The sequence below is a fragment of the Danio rerio genome, chromosome 9 (genome assembly GCF_049306965.1).
Source record: "Danio rerio strain Tuebingen ecotype United States chromosome 9, GRCz12tu, whole genome shotgun sequence".
In the NCBI taxonomy this organism is placed as follows: domain Eukaryota; kingdom Metazoa; phylum Chordata; class Actinopteri; order Cypriniformes; family Danionidae; genus Danio; species Danio rerio.
In genome coordinates, this window is record NC_133184.1 from 20,010,987 (window position 1) to 20,033,235 (window position 22,249).

Genomic DNA, 22,249 nt, shown 5'->3' on the forward strand with positions numbered 1-22,249 from the left:
TCCTTTCTTCTTTATCATGTCAATATAACATTCACTCCATGTATACACAGCACATATCTAAACACTGCTGTTTTCTGGCTAGCAAACAAGTTACTCTGTAGCACGGTCAAAAACCGTGTGCTTTCCCATACCTGACGCTCTTCCTCGCTTACACAGGCACCTCAGTTATAGTTTTCAGTTAGTGACACCTAGTGGACAACATAAATCACTACAACACAAAAAATGGCTCCTACAATCTCGAATCCCTTGCTGAGGAAAGAGATGATGAAAATTACGATCCATAAATCTCATAGCGGCTGCAATCATGTGAAACGCATCAGGAGATCCATGCAAAGCTCAAATCGAAATGTAAACAGGTAAATTACACACACGCCTTCACGTTTATGGTTTCTTAATGTTGTTTTTCTTCCGTCAGAATGATTCAAGGACTACTCAATCCTTTGGCTCGCAAGTCTTGTTTTCTTTCCAAAAAAAGCTGCTTCAGGTTTTATTTGTTGCTATTATCTGCTTTCCATAAAAATTGGATTCACTAGGAAGTCAGCAGGTTCCAAAAGCATTTCGTTGCTACAGGACGCAGCTGCTCATCATTTCAGAGGTGAGACGACATTAATCAAAGCCCATCACAAACACCATTACTAAATGCAAAGCGCCAAACACTGCAGCCCCAGGCCCTGCCGTCCAAATGCATAATCCGCAAGGAAATTCGTCTCAGCTGTTTCTTCACAGTCACCCCTTTTTTGGGGCTTGAAAGATTTCCAGCCGTTGCTCACCACAGCTAATATGCATAATTATCCTGAGAAGCCAAAATGACGGTGAATAACTCGAGCCACACTGAGTCACACACACTAAACCTACATTTACCATGTACTGCTTAGCTTCAATAAAAACAGAGCTATTTGTCATATACATTATTAAGGCTTATAATCTAATCTTAAAATCATAAATACTAATTAAAAAGGATAATAAATGTGATGATATGTATATACATTATTAAAAACAAACATCCATTTTTTTATTTCAGTATTTCCAAGTAATTTGTCAACATGATATCCGATTGACGTTAAACCCCAACGATGTGGGGACATTGCATTTTGTTTGGAAATGAAAATCAGGTTGTCGTCAGCTTGATGTTGTGTGCATGTTATCACTATGACGTCTCTCAGGCCTTGGATTTTTGTTGCCATACCTGCCAAATAAATGTCAGTATTTGACATCAAAATAACATTGGTTTAAGATGTTGGCGTGACGTTGGATTTTGGTCACTTTCCAACACAACCTAAAGTCAACCAAATATCAATGTCATCTGAAGTTGTTATTTGATGTAAAAATAATGTTTTCCTTAGATGCTGGCTAGACATTAAACTTTGGACATTTGAAAATCTAATCTAATTTTAATGTCTTATGACATTGTGTGCCTACGGTTATATCACTGTGCTTAATGTTTTCATATGTTGTAAAGAATTATTAGCAAAAATAATATAATACAACACAATACAATATGATATAATGCAATGTTTCACTTTTTAAACAATAGACATTGCATAGTTTTCTCTTGTAGTGAGAGGATCACATGCTTATGATTGCTTGCAGCTGGCCCCGCATTATTCAATTTATGATTCACCAATCAGACGATTCTGAAGCCACTATAGATACCATAAGGTCTATATAACAGCCAACTTCGTTTTGAAGAAACCCCTCTTCCATCCCTACTCTTCCTCCTTTCCTAGATGGATGGCATGGTAGCCCAGTGGTTAGCACTGTTGCCTCACAGCAAGTTTTGGTCCTAACCAAGCCAGTCGACGTTTCTGTGCGAAGTTTAAACGTTCTAACCAAGCTCACGTGGGTTTTCCCCAGGTTCCCTGGTTTCCGCCCACCGTTCAAAAACATGCAACTTAAATTAATTGACTAATCCAAATCAGCCCCATAGACATGCTCCTAGTAAGAAGTAATTTCTTAAGAGCAATTGCTATCTGTTAATGAGCTACTACAACAGGAGAGTTCTCAAGATCAACCTAAGCTTAAACTGCCTGCTCGCCTTGCAAACGGGAGGGAGCCCCATGCTCGCGGATCTTATGAGCTCAGGGATCTCTCCCGGTACAGCATGCCAAACAAGCTTTATAATCAATCATCAGCTAAGTGTAAAAACTTAAAAGTTTCACATGTTAGCAAATTTTCTATTGTTAATAAATGCACATGTTTTAATAATGTTGAAACTTAGTTAAATAATAAATATTCAAAAATATTTTTTTCAGTTATTAATTACATTTAAATAAATTTTATTATTAATAATTAATTAATTATTGGCAATAAATTAATCATTACAATGTTTATATTCATATAATATGAATAAATATAATGAATATTTACTTCTTCCGAGCAAGAAGACATCTTTATTTGCAACAACAAAACTTTAAAAGGAACCAACAAAGCAAAAAACCTGAGGAGTGTATACACTAGACAAGAACTAAAGAAAAAAAGACAATGATGAAGAAGTGAACATAAGCAAACAACTGTCAGTAACCATGGAAATAAACAAGCAATGAGAACAAAGATATTAGGTAGTGAACACAGGATGGAAATAGAGAAACTACAAGAAGCACAAACATAAACACATACATACTGTAGCCATTGTATTATTACCTTTTAGCCCTTTCTCATAACTATTTATCATTTGGTAAGTTCCTTTTCTTAGAAATGCATAGTATGGTTATATTTTAGTAAGTGTTAGTTAAAGCATTTACTAACATGAACAAACAATACATTTATTACAGTATTTGTTCATGTTAGTTTACGTTAGTTAATGCAAATATATTGCATATAGTTCATGTTACCTCATGGTGCATTAAATATTGTTAACAAGCATTAATTTAGATGTTAATAAAATATTGGTAAATTTTGAACTATGATTAATAAACGCTGTACAAGTATCGTTCATAAGTAGTTCATGTTGGTAAATACATTAACTAATGGAACCTTTGTAAAGTGTGACCCATATTATTAATCAACTGAATTTTAATATATTTATGGTAGGAAATGTACAAAATATAATGCGTCATCATAAAATAAAAAAGACATAATTTTGATCCATACAAAGTATGATTGGCTGATTTTGTGGTTCAGGGTCACATATACTGAAATAAATCAAATAATTAACAAAAAATAAATTAATTAATGTAGTAATAAAATCTGTTGACTTTATACCTATCGTTTAGCCCAAACATTTAAGTCAGTTCATAAACGTTAAACTCTTTTTTTCCGTAAAAGCAACTAAAGTGCTTTTAAGTGATGCCTGCATATATCACATACATTTTCCAAGTCCTAGTTTTTGCATATACAGCACTCAGGATGATATTTCTTTGTGAGTACAGTGCAGTAGTTAAATAGGTCATCATGACTGCACGAGTTTCTGGTGGAGCCTGATTTGCTTTCTATTCTCCCTTTCTTCCTTCTATTTCTTCTAAGCCACTTAAAGCTGCCTCTGTGAATCTTGTGTAAATCTGTGCATTCATACATTCACGGCTTACACCAATTCTGAGCCCAAATCTCCCAGCATGCTCAGTGTAAAACTCTGACAATAGAGCCACAACAAAAGCAACTCCTAACTGCAGAAAAATCATCTATATTTGGAGTCGTATTCATTGTTGTGCCTTACCAATCCAGCGGGATAAAAAAAAAAAAAATTGCTCTGACAAAGCATGCCTTCTAATGAGCTGGTGCAAATAAACATTTATAATCAATGATGGGAAAAAAAATGTGCTGAAATACTGAGAATGAAACTGCCTGCGAGGAAAAAATTGTGCAAGTGGGCATCTGTTCTGCGAGCAGCAAATTTATGAGCAGATACGAGAAAAAATAAAAGCTGTGCTTGTGTGTGTGTGTGTGTGTGTGTCATAAGCAATATGTGTGATGTTGAAGTGTGCCTGGAAACATGCTGAGGGAAATTAAAACAAAGACTCAGAGGTTATTTCAGCATAATCTGTTATATATTCGACAGAAACCAGACACATCTTTTCCAATCGCTCCTTTGAAGCTGGAATTTTCTGTCAGCGTGGTCCTGGAGACAAAGACCGTTCCAGCCTGTTTGTTCTCAAAGGCCGGTATTTATGATAGTGTGACAAAATCCTCTTTTGGGTATCTAGAGGCATATCGCTGGAAGCTTGCATGTATTACGTGTGTGTGTGTGTGTGTGTGTGTGTGTGTGTGTGTGTGTGTGTGTGTGTGTGCGTGTGTGTGTGTGTGTGTGTGTGTGTGTGTGTATATGAAAGCAGCAGAAAGAGGGAGGATAGCGTATATGAAATCCTCATAAGAACTTCTGGAAGTGTTTCTTTCAGCTGTGGCGTATTACCAGAGGCTTTAGCTCAGAAGCTGAGGATAATGGTTTTAATATTCACTCTTAGATGATTTCTGAAGTCACCCAAGAACAAAAAAACCTATAAGCAATTCAAATGACTTGTGCCTTCCCGAATTCTCATAAATAATCATGATCTAAAATATCGGCTCATGCATTTTAATCTGAGCCTAATTTGCCTCAATCCATGGCTTCCCTAGCGTGATAGTAATTATAATAGAATTCAAGCCAATGAGAGACTTTGTCTCAGGAACTAACATGAGGGAGGAGAGTTATCAAAAATAAACATATTAATGCTATAGCTGATTTAACATGTTTCCATTTTATATGCTTTAATATCAAGAGATGGTTTTATGCAAGTTACATGTATATTTATAGCAAGTACAGGAAAAAATTAATCCAAAATGTTTCTAAAAAGCATTATAATCATCCAGATAAATGCATTATGCTTGCTTTTACTAGTGCTGGGAAAAAAAAAAAATTGTGATTTATTTCATCCAAAATAAAAGCTTGTTTTGACATAATCTGTGCATATTTAAAATACATATATAAATACACACAGGCATGCATATAGGTGAGAAATGTTTGTTTATATTTAGATCGATATATTTATAGTATTTTTACACACAACAGTTCTGTCTGGTACTCAAATCTGTGGCTGACAGCCGTATGATATTCTGCAATAACAGCACTCGTGCAGCCTCTTCACCCTTATGTATTACTCCACACACAGCAGATTGACAGCAGATCAATAAACTCCCTACAGTCTGACAAAAATCACAGCTGTTCGACAACACAATGTATTTTTGAGGCTTTTTCGGTGAGAATTTAGTTGTTCAGATTGCAACTATGCAACTTATTTATAAGGATAGTGCCTAGTTTAAAATATTTATATTTTCGGAGATTAAGTGCGTCGGCGGCCATCAGACTGTCATACTGAGCAGAGACAGAAACCACCTCATTCCAAACTACAGCTGATCAAATCATTATAAAACTGGTAAGTGACATTCTAAGTCAATCTCTCTCTTTTGTATGTTGTTGTGCTGTATTTATATCCTAGTAATCTGGTAGTGTTTGCTTTGCATTTTTCAGGGTTAATTATTGTGATATCCCGATAAATACAGAGTAACAGAGAAATACTGGAAAATCGTTATAGACTGATGGCATTTCATGTCGTTCAGCCTTATAATCTTAAAATGTCAGCAAAAACACCCTGTTAACACTTAAGATATTGCGCTAGAGAATCATTCAAATACTAGCTCTAAAGTGACGTTTGTCATTTCGCAACGGTTCTGACGTCAGCGGCAGATTTGAATGAATGTCGAAAGAAAGTAGTTCCTCTTAAAAAAGGATTTTTAGACTTTTTAGTTAGATTTTTTTTTATATACACGATTATGCCATCGAACTGTTGTGCAATATGGCTGTATATCGTCACTGATGGGACACTAAGACACTCGCCCTGGGCCTGGGCCTTGAGTTATGTATTTTCTAAGGAAAGCTATCAATGATTAATGCTATTATATACTAGATTGGAGTAGAGGTTGTTCTTTTATACATTTAAACATTTATAAACTTGTTATTTTAAACTCCTGATAATTGGTTTTTTGAGTGCACAGACACAAAGTGTGCATATGTGTCATGTTGTCCATCACAGTTCTGTATCCCAAAAACTTTTGTCATATGCAGGGGCTGCACGACATATTGAAAAAGGTATTGTTTTAATAGTGTAAGCAATAATATGGAAGCCTATTTCTTATTTTTTTATTTAAAATATTTATAAAGATTATTGTGATTTTTAGTGGCAATTACAGGCTTCCATATTTCATAAAATAATCATATCACAGAGAGGTGCAATAAATAACTATTTTAGGGATACACTAAATTGACAATTCTGGGCTGAAACTGAAAATCTTTATACCTGCCAACCCAGGTGCTGTTCTGCTCATATTATATAAAAAGGTGAACCTAGAGTTGAAAATAAACACTAGTGATGAGACAGCCAATAGGATGCAGAATATCTGCCCGGTTTTCATTTATTCATAGTGTCTAAATGTTTACACTCTGACAATCCTTTACATCAGAAAAGTTTATTAGATCAGAAAAATATAAATTTTTTACCTGTTTATTTCAGAATAAACAGTATTTCTAGGACATGAAGACAACGCACTACCAACACAACTCAAACAAGTCTCATCTCACTTGACATGTTTTGAGCAGGAATACATATATACTAATATGTATATATTATATACATATAATACATAAAACTCAGGACTACATATATACAATCAGGATCAGAGAAAATCTAACAGATGTCCAACAATAGTACAAAATTTATCAACAAATACACAAAAATAAATGACTACATAAATTTGTGGTTTTGATGACTACTTTTGGGCTAATCTTGAACATCCATTAGATTTTCATTTTTAGCCTGCATTAGCCAGGCATCTTTGTTTTGATGTCTATTAGACGTCTATTAAACACAAACGTTACTTATAGGATTATAGTATGCTCGAAAGGAGGTTGAAAGTGTAAAAATAAATAAATAAATAAATAAATAAATGAATAAATAAATAAATAAATAAATAAATAAATAAATAAATAAATAAATAAATGAGTCTTTTAGGATGAATCCACTGCCCACTTGAAGGTACAGTATGTACTTACTGACACTAGAGGGCCTGTATTTACAACAAACAAAGGTGTAGTTTTGATGAAGCTAGAATTTGTCTTCATTACACCCTATGGGATTCCTGCAATGTCCATAGATGAGCTAAAGTATTCACAAATTAATATCATAATAATAAGACAAAGCAATCAAAGCAAAACGAGAGGCTAAAGGAACTGCTGATGAGAGAGGAGCACAAAACCAAGAAAGCAGCGGAGTTGTTATTATGACACCGTCTAACTCCTCCGGTTGTTCCGGTCATGATCACATGGAAAAGAAACAGAGCTGATTTATACTGAATATATTTCAGGGTTCTGCTGTAATGCTGCTCTGTGCTGTCTAATAAATCACAAAACATGTTAAAGCATCTTGGCCGTTCTATAAAAGCCAAGCTGGAAATCAAGGGTGTATGATATTTATTAGCATGGTGAAAACAACACAGTCCATATTACTACTGTAGTTCAAATAGTTTAATTCTCTTGATTTGAACATTCTTTGAAATAAAATGTAGTCCATAAATCAGCATAACTAGGAGTTTCTATATATTTTAATGTAAAAACTAACATGATAGTTTTAAATAGCTTCAGTGAAGCTGGCCACTTTGTGATCAGCTTTTGGTAAAGCTAACTACTTCATCATAAGAGTAGCTCGACTTTAGTTGAACTGCTTCCACTCCCACTCACAAATGCTGTCAAAGCAAGAGAGGTGAAATGGCAGTGCATGGAGCAAACAAACTGTCAAGTCCACTCACTCCATCCGTGGCTTATGAAAAGAAAGATGTTTGATTATAAGAGACAATTTCTATTTAACAGCCATTTTCAAAAACAGCAGACCAGTTTTTATGGCTGTTAATGATCACAGGTTAATCAGAGACAGAAATACAGTTTAAAGTCCAGTTCTTGGACAAATAGCCTTACAAAAAATAGTGTTTTGCTTAAGGCTTAAGGCGAGAAAGCGGTAGTTGCCACCATCACATCAGAACATGAGCATTTCAGTGCCTCAAAAATTCAGTTTCTCGGCTAAAGAATAAAGCTCAACAAACTGTAGCATGCTTCGATGTAAAATCCATTGTGTAGTGTTGATTCTAAAGGTCACATATTTGGCTGGTGTGCCTGTGCAGTTTGCCAGAGGGGGAATATGGGAACCCCGGTTTAATATCTGCTTTTTATTGCCCCTGCCGCGAAAGGGAAGAGCAGGGAGAGCTGTGGATGAAACACGAGGATTAGCACACTGGAGAGAGAACGCAGGGCTTTTACCTGATACCAGCTGCTGCCCGGTTAAGCCCATCGGCACAATGCCCAGGTTGTTCATGGCGGTGGCCCAGGCTCCGGGATCAGCCACAGGAACGTTGATGTGGCTCTGCTCAGTTCCCAAACTGCCGATGCCGTCTGCTGCTGCAGAGAAAATGCAATCCGTTAAATCCTGACTAGTAGCCTATCTTGAAAACACTAGCTAAACAGCTGCATCTATTGTATGGGATCACTAGAGAATAACATGTCTGCTATGCTTTACATTGGAGGCCACTTAATCCAGTTCTGCACATTTTAGATTAGGGATAGGCAGCTTCAGTCCTGGAGGGCCACTTGCAAAGTTTAGCTCCAACTCTATTTAACTGTAACCCCGCCAGTTGTACGCCACCCAACCCACTTCGAGCTGGGATCGAACTGTCAATTTTTTGCATGGGAGTTGTTTGCTCTAACAAGGAGTCTAAAGACCATGAACTATCGATAGAGCCCCTTTAGAGGTCAGAGGAGTAAGGTTTACCTGCACAGCACTCACCCCCTTAAACCTCACTCCAATCCGGTTCACATCACCAATGTAACCTTGCCAGTTCTACACCACCCAACCTGCTCCGAGCAGGGATCAAACCGGCGATTCTTTGTATGGGACTTGGTTGCTCTAAGCACTTCACTTGTTGGCCTTCGGTACACAAGCACAGCTGCCTGTAGCTTTCTAGTGATCTCCAAGACACTGATTACCTTCTTTAAGTGTGTTTGATTAAAGTTGGAGCTAACATCTGCTCTTTCACTAAACTTGTGACCCTCCAGGGCTAAAGTTGCCTATCCCTGCTTTAGATCAATGGTTCACAGAGTGGGGGTTGGGACCCACAATAGGGGTCAACTGACAATGAGGCGGGGTCGCTTGATTTTTCCAAAAATAAAGTCAATTTAAATAAGCTATTAGATTTACCATATTAAATAAATTTTTTTAAAGATAAAAAGTAGTCAATATTTACATTAAAAAACAACAACAACATGCAACCATGGTCATTTAGATTTTTATTTCTATTAGATTGGAACCCCAGGAGGATTTTGTTACATTAACGACAATGCAATAGCACCATTTACAGTACATTGTTAAACTTTCCGACACCTCTTGGAACTCATGTGCATTAAAAATGAGTACACTTCATGGTCGAATGTGGAGGATGATCTCTGATTGGAGGTTTCCAAAATTAAACCAAGGATGGACTTGGTGTGCTCCAAAACACCATCTTATTAGGTGAGGTCAACAATTAAATTAAGCGAGTAAATTATTTACTTAACCCTTGTGTGCTCTTGGGAATGTTTTCATGTCCCAACAGGGAAAACCACCAACAATCAGGAAACATGATTACATGGTGGCATGGCTTTGCAATCAAAAAATTTAATTATAATGAAAGTCAATGGGGCAAAAACAGCCATGAACATAATGAAAGGGTAGTAGTTTGAGCAAAAAAACAAGGTTTGTCTGATAATTCTTCTGGGGAAAGTCTTATTTGTTTTATTTCAGCTAGAATAAAAGCAGTTTTTAATTTTTATACACCCATTTTAGGGTCATAATTATTAGCCCCTATATTTTGTTCGATAGTCTACAGAACAAACCATCATTATACAATAACTTGCCTAATTACCCTAACCTGCCTAGTTAACCTAATTAACCTAGTTAAGCCGTTAATTTTCACTTTAAGCTGTATAGATGTGTCTTGAAAAATATCTAGTCAAATATTATTTACTGTCACTATGGCAGATTAAACAAATCAGTTATTAGAGGTGAGTTATTAAAACTATTTTGTTTGGAAATGTGTTGGAAAAATCTTCTCTCTGTTAAACAGAAATTGGGGAAAAATAAACAGGAGCTAATAATTCTGACTCACATCTGTAACGCGTATTGCATCGTACCGTACTGAGTCTGTTGATTCACAAAGTATGTGTGCTCTCTTTGTGTAAACACTTGAAAATATCTGCATAGTTGTTCAAATTAACATCCTGTGAGGGTTTTATAATAGACCTGCGCCTGTACTGTATGATCTAGCGAGACTTGGTGGTGTTTCAGTAGTGAACAGCTGTTCACTGTTCCTGTCAGTGAACTCCAATAATATCCAGCTATAAACCCAACTGCCTTCGGATCGATGTTTTAACAGATTTAGAGTGTTTTTACTTTGTTTTACATTTCTTTGTTTATTTTAATGGATATCAATAGATGAATAGTAGTCAGTCTAATTTAAAGCAGAAACAGAAAGTTTTCTGTCATCTCCTGTTGTCCTGCCAGGTAATTTATTAAAGAAAAGGCCCAAATACTCTGCAGTTGTAAAGTATAACTAAAGTAAAGATTCAGGAGCTTTAAATCGGTCTGTCCATTTTTTTAAATAAATATTAAAATATATATATTATTATATTTTATACTATATTTAAATATATATTTATAATGTTTTGGTTTTTTTTTGTATAAAATGATCTAAAAAAAAGAGAATAATAGAAGGCAAAATAAATGTCTAGAGCATTTTCTCAAGTCAATCAGTTTGGACCTTCTAAAAATTCTCGGAGAAGGAAGTTGGCCTCGAAGTGAAAAAGCTTGAGAACCTCTGGATTAGGCTATGTGTCCACGCATGCCTTTTCATGAATTTATATATTATTCTGTGATGTCTGTAAAATATAAAATAAATGTAAAATAATAGGTATACAATAGTAATTTTTAACAAACATGTTTTTGAACCACATGGTAAATTGTATAATGTGTACACCTCTTTCTTAATGAATGCTACAAAATATACAGTAAACTGATAAACTGTAATAAATACTGTAACGTTAGTGTAAATTATATTGCATTATTATTGCGTATAATTAGAGAAACTGAAGCCTATTGAATAATTTGTTTATTATTACAGTTGTGTCGTACCACAGCCCTAATATAATTACTATCACAGTTTAATTCAAGTAATTATCTATAGTATGCTTCCAAACCCTATAGTATTTACTAAAGTATTTTTTCATGTAACCTAATAGCTTATACAGTATCTACAGCCTCAATAAATGGTATAAATAACAAAAATACATAAATCATAAAAATACAGACTTTCCTCTATGTCTCTCATTCAGTCTTTTACTTCCTGCCCTCCATCTGAATTTTGCATGTCACCAGAACCACGTGATTAAAAACAACCTATTGACCCGTTTGTTGTATTAGATATCAACAGAGATCACAACTTGCTGACATTGGTATTTGGGAGGGTCTTAAGCTGATAAGTTTGACAACCCCTGCTTTATATTATGGATGTCCTGTCCTTTGTTCCAAATGCTATGTTTATACCAAATGCAAGTACTCGCAAGAGTGGATTACATACAAAGTCAATACAAATGTGCCAATTGAGGTGCATTTTGACAGTGCAATGTGAATGATGCAGATTGCACAAAAAACTCATTGCCTCAATCATGTCTTCCTTGCAAGTTAAAAAATATTCGGAAACTTCTGCACAGTTTAGCTCCAATCCTAATTTTAAACACCTGAACCAGCAAATAAAATTTTTCAGGAGCTTCCAGGCAATAGGTTGGATTTGGTTGGAACTAAATCATGCAGGATGTTTGTCCTCCAGAAGCAGAATTGTACACTTAGAAAAACAAACCGCGGGTTTACTACCAATAATTAACTGACCATGTTTTAGCAAACCTAAAAAAAGGCAATCCAAACATCTGTCATGAAATATGCACAGGCTGATAGGTCCAATCAATCTGCTTCTAGCCACATCGTTAAATGCATGGTGCAGCAGCTTTTTTTCTTTTTTTTAGTTTCCCAGCTCCATCTGTGTATCGATATACTACGGGGGGCTTAGTTTACTGTATGTTATGTTTGCTGCAGCAGTGTTATATTCTCAGACAGCATGTTTGTGAAAAAAACTAGAAGAAGCAAGTCTGGGTTCTTGTTCTGCACCAATAATCCAAACAGCCAAAACAAGCACATCAGCATTGCCATGTATACATTCATTACCCTACTAATCAATACAAGTGATGTCATTATAGAACTATGGTCTTTCTACACTAACCATAGTTTAATTGGGGTATTTGTGGTAAAACTGTACGTACACTCATGTTTTAATCTTAATTGATGGCAATTATGCAAATAAATAAATAAATAGTGATGCATATTGCAGGGAGGGAGATAAAATGCAGTTTTGTTTTGTGGAGGGTTTTCGATGGATGTCAATGAAGGGGACGCTTTACTCATAATACAAGCTGGTTTTGTGGAAAAACGACTCATTACTTTATGAACTGTCAACCTGTCGGCTAATAATCAACATGGTCCAACATTACATTTGCATTGATTTTTTTCAGACATTTTATGCCACTTTTATACTGCAAATCTCATTCATATCTATGTGTAATATACGATACTGGCAAAAGAGTTGAGGATGTAGATGCAGCATCATTATTAACAAGAGTACTCAGGCAGGCAAGGGTGAAAAGCAGGAGTAGTTGATAAAATAACAGGCAAACTAAAAGAGTAGTCATGTCACAGGTAGGGATAGCTGATGTGAAACTGACGTTTTAATACAGTGTTAAGATCCCAAAGTGCAAGTGCAAGTGTTTTGAAACATTGCACCAAAGCATGATCCAAAACACCCAGGTCACTTGACAAAGGTGATTCAAAACACACCATGTCACATGACTAAAGTGTTTCGAAGCACCAGGTCATGTGACTAAAGTGATTCAAAGCATCTGTCATTTCAGAAGCATTCAGAGATAAATCTGCATTTGACTGACAAGGTTGGAATAAATCCTCTATCTCTTATAGCTTAGTGGACCATACGTGTGCACAAAGTAACTGTGTGCAAATGGCCAGAGTTTGAATCCTAACATATTTATTCACAAAGTGCTCATTTAGATGTCAGACCAATGTTAAAACAAAGCAGAACAGAGCATTTAAAAACATCTATAGCTGAAATCACCCTGGATTTGAACACATTATCTGGGCATGCTGGTCTGGAACTCTCACTGCTTCAATAAATCACTTGAAGCCTCAACTCTATAACATGGGGTTTAATACCTTTGCTTAACGGCGTTTTGCAGAAGCTGCTCCAGAGCAATACATAAAAATGACCGTAGAGACGGGTTTCGAAATGTTTTGAAGCTTCGACATATTTGCTTCGACTATTTCAGTGTTTCATGAAGCATTGCTTTGCTCACCACTAGTCTCAGGCAGCAAACAACATAAAATAATTAGGCAAAGGTCAGAAAACAAAGCAAGGCAATACAATGGAACCTTGCTTAATGCTACAGGAAATTAACAAGACTCAGCAACATGTGTGTGTGTGAGAGAGGTAAACATAAAGTTTAGGTAATCAGTCCATGATGAGTTACCAGCTGTGTGTGTGCAATCAAGGGGAATCAGGAACTGGTGTGTGTGAGATGCATGATGGTATTTCTAGTCCAGTTCAAAGACATTTGTGTCAATATGCAAGGATTAGATCACTGGTGATATTTGATATTTTGGTATTTGGATATTTGGTATTTGGGTTTGACTTCCACTCAACTTTGAATTTCGTGTCACAGAGCAATGTGATTATTACTCTAATAATATAAATGAACCATTGTGTTAATCGACTACAATTAGCATGTTGGTATACTAATACTTACCTCTAGGGCTGTTTTTATCGAAGTTAATATTTAGTCACACCATGTTAGTGTTTTGTAATATCAAACACTGAGGTGGGTTGTTAGCCCAACACTCAACCCCCAACCTGGAAAACCAGGACATTTAGTTTACCCATTTCACCTATAGCACACATCTTTAGGCTAGAGGGGGAAACCAGTTATACTAATAACATGCACAACTTTTAAAAATAAATATTGTAAAAAAAAACATTGTGAAATAAATTAATACAATTCCACTATGGGGTCTGTAAAATAAGTAATTAAGCTTCTTATGCTTAGCCAAATATACTTTTAAAACATATATTTAAAATATATGTTTTCTATCGAAATATTCATTCATTCAATTTCTTTTTGGCTCAGTCCCTTTATTAATTTGCGGTCACCACAGCAAAATTAACAGCCAACTTACCCAGCATATGTTTTATGCAGTGGATGCCCTTCCAGCTGCAACCCATCACTGGGAAACATCCATACACACTCATTCAAACACATACACTATGGCCAATTTATCTATGCCAATTCACCTGTACCGCATGTCTTTGGACTTGAGGGGGAAACAGAAGCACATTATCTTTAGAAATCATTCTAATATGCAGATTTGTTGCTCTGTAAACATTTGTTATTGTAATATGTCACAATCACCAGCGGCTTCAACATTCATCATCCAGGCTTGTCACCATATGGACTACAAATCTTGTTATGCACTACACACTCACATCCGTTCCTGTTTTCTGCTGATTGCTAACACACACAGCTGAAGCGGCTCATGAACTGATAAGATGGACTTTATAATCAACACACACACTTCAGTGCTGAGTCTTGTTATCTGTGACATTACGATGCGGTTTCCTTTGCCTTGCCTTTACGTGTTTGACCCTTGCTTTGTTTTGTTTTGCTTTGTTTGTATTGTCTGCTGCCTGCCTTTTGACCATCCTGTTTACTAACCATGATTCTGAATTTGCTTGCATGTTACCGTTTACTCCTGATTGTAATCATTGCCTGCCTAATCATTCTCTTATAATAAATCCTGCATTTGGATCCTCAACTCTTTTGTACAGCATCCCAGCACATGAACAAATATTTGTTGAAAACATTTACTTTTTTGTTTAACTTGTGATCTTTTTTTTTTTTTTTTTTGGTTGGTTGGTTGGTTGGGAGGCAAAATATAATTATTTTTTTTAATCTTTTATTATTTATGGCATTAGTGTAATTTTTTCAATCAATTTTACGCGTTTTCGCTGAATGAGAGGATTATTGTCTTTTAGACCCTAAACATACTAAGGATTTATTTTACACTGAGCTCAGTACAATGCATTAATCTGTTTTTTTTTCATGAAAAAAAGACAACGCTGCTCTGGAATCTGCCATAACGAGGTATCTCAGAAGACAGCATAATCATCCTGCCTACGTTTGGAATAGTTTTCACATCATTAGTGCGCTTATGATGGCTTAAAAATGCTGCCCACGTCCACAACTTATGAAGGCTTGTGCGGTTTTGACTGGCCTGGTAAACAGCCAGTGTACTGGACATAATAAGAAGCGGTAATAGTTACCACTAGCCATGGCCGCTCGTCACAGTTTTTCTCTGGGTGCCACTGCCGTCACCAGAGCCCTTGCTCTTCCAAGACAGCTGGCCGAGGAGAACGGAGCACTCAGGAGCTCATCACGGCGTTCAGAGAAACCTACAGCACACACAAAACAACACAACAACATGAGAATCAGGGCTGGGAAGTGATTCAGAAAGAAATCGATTTTGTGGTGTTTAAAGAATCTTAATAGGAATTCGTAGGAAATCAAACTGCTTATTAACAGTTTTTTTCTGTTTTGTGTCAATAGAGCATATCATTGTACTGCATTGTGTCTTTATTGACCAAAATCAAGCATTTAATGAGCTTATGTATGAAAAGCAGCTTGTATATGTATGCTTGTAATATGGCAACAATGTGGAGTTGCTCTTCAGTGTTTGGACTTGCAGCAGTGATTTTTGCATTACACTCAACTCAAGTCAACTCAACTCAACTCAACTCAACTCAACTACTACAACTGTGATGCTGCGTTCACACCAGACGCGGAAGAAGCGTCATGCGCAAGTAATTTACATGTTAAGTTAATGCAAAGATGCGAATAGACATTCTGTGAAACGACACGCGCGAATGAGGCAGCGCAAATGACATGATTCGCACAAATGGAGCGCCGCGAGTTGAGCATTTTGCGCAATTGACGCACGTATCAAGTGTTTCACCCAAAACGCTCAAGTTCGAAAATCTAAACTTTAGCACACATTCGCATCGCGTTAACCAATCAGGAGCTTGCTCTTGTAAGGTATGCTTTCGACGTAGCACGTGTTGATGGTGTCCCGGGGGGAAATCCTACAGCCAGCACCAAGCAACAGTTGAACAAACTGGGCTTGGATCAGTCAGAAGCACTGCTGAAAGATTCCATCATTCAGGTTTAGTTTCTGGAGTAGTTTATGAACTCACAGAGCTGGGTGCACCTCTGAAAGGATCTAGTGGACTCGGTTCCAAATGAATCAATGTTGTTTTACATTTTCCATCATGCACTTCACACACACCAGTTCCAGATATTCAGGACTGTGTACCAGGACTATACATACATCTCACTTTCAAACACATCTTTGCTGAGTCTTGTATAACTGTTAGTGTGCATCACCCAGAGGTTTCCTATTTCTTGTTTTTTGGTATTTACATGTGTTTTGATTTTCGACTGTTTTGGGATTTTTTAAGTGTTTTCTGCCTGACCTGACCTGACCATTGCCTCTCTTTCTAGGTTTCTCTATTAAATTACCCATGTTGTACTGTTTGCTCCTGTTGGCAGGGTCAGATCCTAAAGCTGCATTTAGAACTTTATCTCTGTGTACCCACTTGTAAGAAATATACAGTCAAGCTTAAAATTATTTATACCCCTGACAAATTTTGACTTAAAGTTGCTTTTATTAAGCTAGCAAGTTTGCCCTATATTTTTTCCACAAAACAGAAGCAGACATAAACTAGGTTACTCTGGTGGCATAAAGACATAAAAAGAGATGATGCCAACCATAGAAGTCTTCAAGGAGAACTCATACAAAGAGAGGAAGTGATGATCCCAACCATTGAGGACTTACAGGACAACACATACACTTAATACACAAATACACTTCATTAAACATGTATACATAGAAATCACAAATAACCAATAAAATGGTAGATGTACTACATCTGTACATAATAGCATATATTTGATTGTAACTTTAACTTAATCTGATTGAAATGCAATAATGGCCACCCTTTGAAAAGCTGCTTTGAAACAATAATTATTGCAAAATGTGCAATACAAAAAAACGTGAATTGAACTGAATTAAATAAAGTGGTCACTCACTCCTAGCTAAAATAAACCTCTCTGCCACTTCAGTTGAAAAGATTCTCATTTAAAAAGGAATCTACTATTTTTTGAGAACTGACATATGATTAGTCCTAAGTTAGGAAATGGACCTGTAAAACCATTTCTGGAGAGTTTTTTACACTTACCTAAGCCATGCCTTTTATTTAGAAATCAGAGAATAATTACACATGTATTAATGCATTATATGGCACCTTTAAGTATATGTTTTAAAACAAAGAATAGCAGGATGGATAACATGGGGAAACAGTGGGAAAACTGTATTGTTTTCATAATATGTAAAAATATGTATTGTAATATGTAGCATCAACATGATACCTTTTTAGTATTCATCAGTGGTGTAAAGTAACCAGTTACAAATACTATAAATAGGTTTTCTCAGAAATTTTAATTTACTAAGTAGTTTTAAAAAGTGTGCATTTACTGTCCCTTGAGTACTTTTACTCCACTTTTTTTCCTTCAAACTGCTGTCACTACTTTATTTATTATTGTCTGAAGAGATTGGCAAGTGCAAAAATCAGTCATGTGACTCCTATCCAATCAAAAAGCACATAGCAACTAAATTGCATCATACTGAAATACCTTAAAGGTGCCCTATAATAAAAGTCTAGGTATACCAAGGCATAGTAGAATGATAATAATAAAAAAAAAAAAAAATTGTATTTGGAAATATACTGTGAGCCTCAGAAACCAATGTTTCCTCGTTTTTAAGTAAATTCCAGAAGTGGAAAACCCTGGTGGACAATGAGCCAATCAGAAGACAAAACAAACAGTGATGAGACTCATGGGCCCACGCCTTCTGCATTTGCATGTATGCCTACTTTAGGTAATTTATCCAGACCTGATGAGCAGCTGACATCATCACAAAAACACATATGCACCTCTAAGATCATAAAAAAGCTCTGAAATCTTAAATATGCACGCCTCAGGCTGCGTTTGATAACCCAAATGCTTTCTAGTCATACAACATTGATAGTTTTCCTTAGCTATTTTCCGCATATATTTCACTCACTGTGTATGTGGAACTTGGATTGATTGATTTCATTAAAACAATTAAATTAAATGTATCCTATGAGATAAACAGATCATGTTCCAAAACATAGAAATAATTCAAAAAGAGAAAGAATTCCAGCTGATTCCATCCTTTGCAAAGATTTCAACCGCAGCCACAACACAGCCACTTTTATTAGCCCTATTTAACGCAGCTAAGGAAGTCAGCTCTGTTCCCAAAGCTCCAGCCAAACGCACCACCACAAATGCCTTCTCAGATAGAGCGAGACTATAAATAGTAATGATAATCACTAGAGGAGAAACATCACAGGAACTCTCATTACCAGAGCCTAATAATGTGCAAACCTTTACCGTCACACTGGGCCCAATAGATTCTGCAGCTGGCGTAACAAGACTGCAGGAAATGCCTTCAAGGACGTGTAGCTCCTTAAAGCCACTTTGAGACATTCTGTCAGCGCATCCGCTCGAAATGACTTACAGCTGACCCATCAGACTTCCATCAAACTGACAGACGTCAACCGCTGATGGGTCACAGTGCGCGCGAGAGACAGATCCCATCCCCTCCTCCAGCTCTCTCCATCCCCATGCATTATATCACCCTGGAAATCAAAGTCTGGGGGGATGGAGCCATTAAGCTGTTTAATACGGGTTCCAATAATGGATCCCATATGCGGTGAAAGTGCAGCGCTTCATCCCCAGCGGGGCTGTGAGAGTGAAGTATCATCATCAGTATGCCAAACGCATCCTTCTCCGCCACTCCAATCCACAGCATATTATTCAAATCTGACACGCGGATATCAACTTAGGAGCGCGACACGGCTCCCTTTAATTGCCAAACAATAATATCACAACTTTGATTAGATACAGTATTAATGTGTTTGTTTGTTACTTGCAGAAAATGGATAACTGGTGAAAAGTTTTATGAGTTGTGATAGCTGGCATGGAAATAAGAAATGTGTCAGGTGCTTGTGTAAAGGTGCACATGCACTGTGTGCAGGATTATTAGGCAAGTTATATTTTTGAGGATTTATTTTGTTATTGTACAACTACAGAGCTCTTGGTCAATCCAAAATGTTAAGAAAGTCTCAAACCTGAACATTTAAGTTGTAAAAGTAAAGTTTTTCTTTCTTAAGAGAATATCTACATGTATACCATAATTAGGCAACTATTAGTGTACAGAGTTATGCAACTAAAGAAAAAACAAGATTTTCCCATCTCACTAACAGCTCATTTACTTTCACTTGTTAAAGTGAGAATAATAAACAAGCTCAAAATTTATAAATCAACATTTTTGAAAAAAAAAAAAAAAAAAAAAAAAACAATATGTACCGTTTAACTTGACTGTAAATTTCCTGCTTAAGAAGCGCCCAAAAGTTCTCAATGTGGTTTAAGTCAGGTGAAGAAGAGGTCTTTACTGTCCAGCCTTGCAGTGGAGTGCTTTGACGCATGTGATGGAGCGTTGTCTTGCATAAAATTAAAGTCTTCTTGAAAGATGCAGACTTTTTCCTGTGCCACTGCCTAAACAAAGTGTCTTCTAAAAATTGGCAGTATAGGTCTGAGAGTTGATTTTGAGTCCATGTTCAACCTGAAAAGGTCCAACTAGCTCATCCTTGATAATATCTGCCTATACCAGTATTCCACCTCCACCTTGCTGGTGTTTGAGTGGAGCTCTGTGTCCTCTACTAATCCAAACATGGGCCCATCCATGTGGTCAGTCAAGAGTTACTCTCATCTCATCAGTCTACAAAATCTGTCTTCAAATATTTCTTGGCCCATTTTTGATGCTTCAACTTATGTGTTTTGTTCAGAGGTGGTCAGGTTTCAGTCTTGTTCCCCATGGCCATGTCTCTGAGAACTGAACACCTCATACTTTTTGAGCAGGTAGGTTGCACTTATGGAAGATGGCAGCACTGATAAATAATGGGTTTCTGGTATAGCTTCATGTTTGATTCCTCTCAAATCTTTGGTGGTGATTTTGCCTCTTCTCTTCTCGACAAGTTTCTTGCGACCCTGTTGACTGTTTACTACAAAACATTTGATGGTTCTGTGATCACACCCCAATATCTTAGATATTTCAAGAGCGCTGCATCCCTGTGAAAGACTTTTTACAACTATAAACTTTTCAGAGTTTTTTGGCCCATTTTTTATTTATTTTTTTTTTTTTTGAGGAGAAGAAACTACCTAATAATTATGCTTACCTTGATATAGAGCATTGATCTCCTTAGGCCACACCCTCCCTCGTTACACAAATACACATTACTTGATATGCATTAAAACCAAGAAGCATTCAAGTTTATATAGCTTGGAGTTGAAATTTGTGGATAAAATGATGATATAGTCAAAATAATCAATTGCCTAATAATTTCATACACACATTATTATAGCGTCTAAATTATTAACATCATGATTTGTTTTAGTTATTTCTGTGAAATTATTTGTTCTCTTTATCTATTTTGCTCTTTAACTCTTATGTACTTGTAATGAAATTTTAGTGTATTGTTGAATTTTTAAAAAAACATTCAAAGTATTTTCCCAAAATGTGTGTCAAAGTAGGATGTGCCAGTAAAAATAATTCCATTTTGCTGAAAGTTGTGGCTAAATTAGAACTCAAAATCACCTCAAAGTGGATAAAACATCCCCAGTAGTAGACAAGATTGATATAAGCCTATAAATTGATATAAGATTGATTGTGTAAACCATGAACAAACTTATTACATAATAACAGTTATTTTTTCGACTGAATGAGTAAAATTATGGTTATTTTCTTTAGTTAAAATTCATTCGACCTTCCCACATTGAATCAGACACAGGTGAGAGAGAGATTTTGTCTGTATATGACATGGGTATATCTAATAGCTCATAATAATCTGTTAGCTACCTCTTTTCAGCATTTTTGAGCTTCACAAATTGATTAATACCCATTGGCTTTCTGCTGAAGTTATTAGGGTTATTAGGGAAGCACATTTATTTAAAACTGATGAAAAAGGACTGCAACTATCTGTGCAATAAACAATTTTGGGCTGACGTCACATCATCCAGGTGGATGCTGCACACTGGTGGTGGATGAGGAGATTCCCCTCAATGTGTAAAGTGCTTTGAGTGTCTAGAAAAGCGCTATATAAATGTAAGGAAATATAATAATAACAATAATAAAAATAAAAATAGTAATAACAATAATGATTGCAACTATTACTATTATTATTATTATTATTATTATTATTATTATTATTATTATTATTGATATTATTATTATTATTATTATTATTATTATTATTATTATTATACACACATTTACTCTGTATGCCTACTTTTTTCCACAAGCTCTTTGGGTAATGGGTATTATGACTTCTTAATTAATAAGAAGTCAATTATTGTGTATAACCTCTGTATACTCACTGGTTTTGTTAATTAGACTTCCCCAATTTATGTGTATTCGCGTCCCTTTTAACTGTATACCAAGTGTTTTTTTTTTAACTCGCATCTTAATTAGTTGCAATTGCTGCATTTTGTTTAAATTGTGCCATTCCCTGCCCCATAACGACTGCAGCAGCTTTGAGAAAATTTTGTGAGTTTTTAAAGATGACGACAAGTCAACTAAATCATGTCTCACTGAAATATTCAGGTAAAAATTATAAAACAGCATGGGCGTCGCTTTAGGCCCCCTTATTTCTATTCAGTCTCCCCTAAAACTGTGTTTACCTTATGAACTGTACACTACTAAATGATCACCTCAATTCCCTTTGAATTTGATATGGAAACGGCGGCAGACATCCACTCCGTTATCAACTCATTTTTTATTTAATCAGCAAACTAATCAGCTAACTACAGCTGTGCAGAGTGAGAGCAGAAGGTGTATGTTTATCGATAGATTGTTATAATATTTGCATATTTGCAGTTCTTTTCTATAAAACACTT

General features: G+C 36.0%; 1 protein-coding gene across 5 annotated transcripts in view; it reads right to left on the reverse strand.

Annotated features, from left to right (window-relative positions):
- The window catches only part of enox1 (ecto-NOX disulfide-thiol exchanger 1), a 260,708-nt gene that overhangs the window by 99,798 nt on the left and 138,661 nt on the right, over positions 1–22,249 (reverse strand). For all 5 annotated transcript variants that reach the window (XR_012385265.1, XR_012385266.1, XR_012385267.1 and 2 more), the window contains 2 exons: positions 15,481–15,609; positions 8,276–8,413 (listed from right to left, as the gene is read on the reverse strand). Coding sequence is in view for 2 of the 5 variants with exons in the window: in XM_009304587.4 (XP_009302862.1) it covers positions 8,276–8,413; positions 15,481–15,490 (148 nt within the window). In the remaining 3 variants the exon portion in view is untranslated. The remainder of the gene's footprint in view (positions 1–8,275; positions 8,414–15,480; positions 15,610–22,249) is intronic.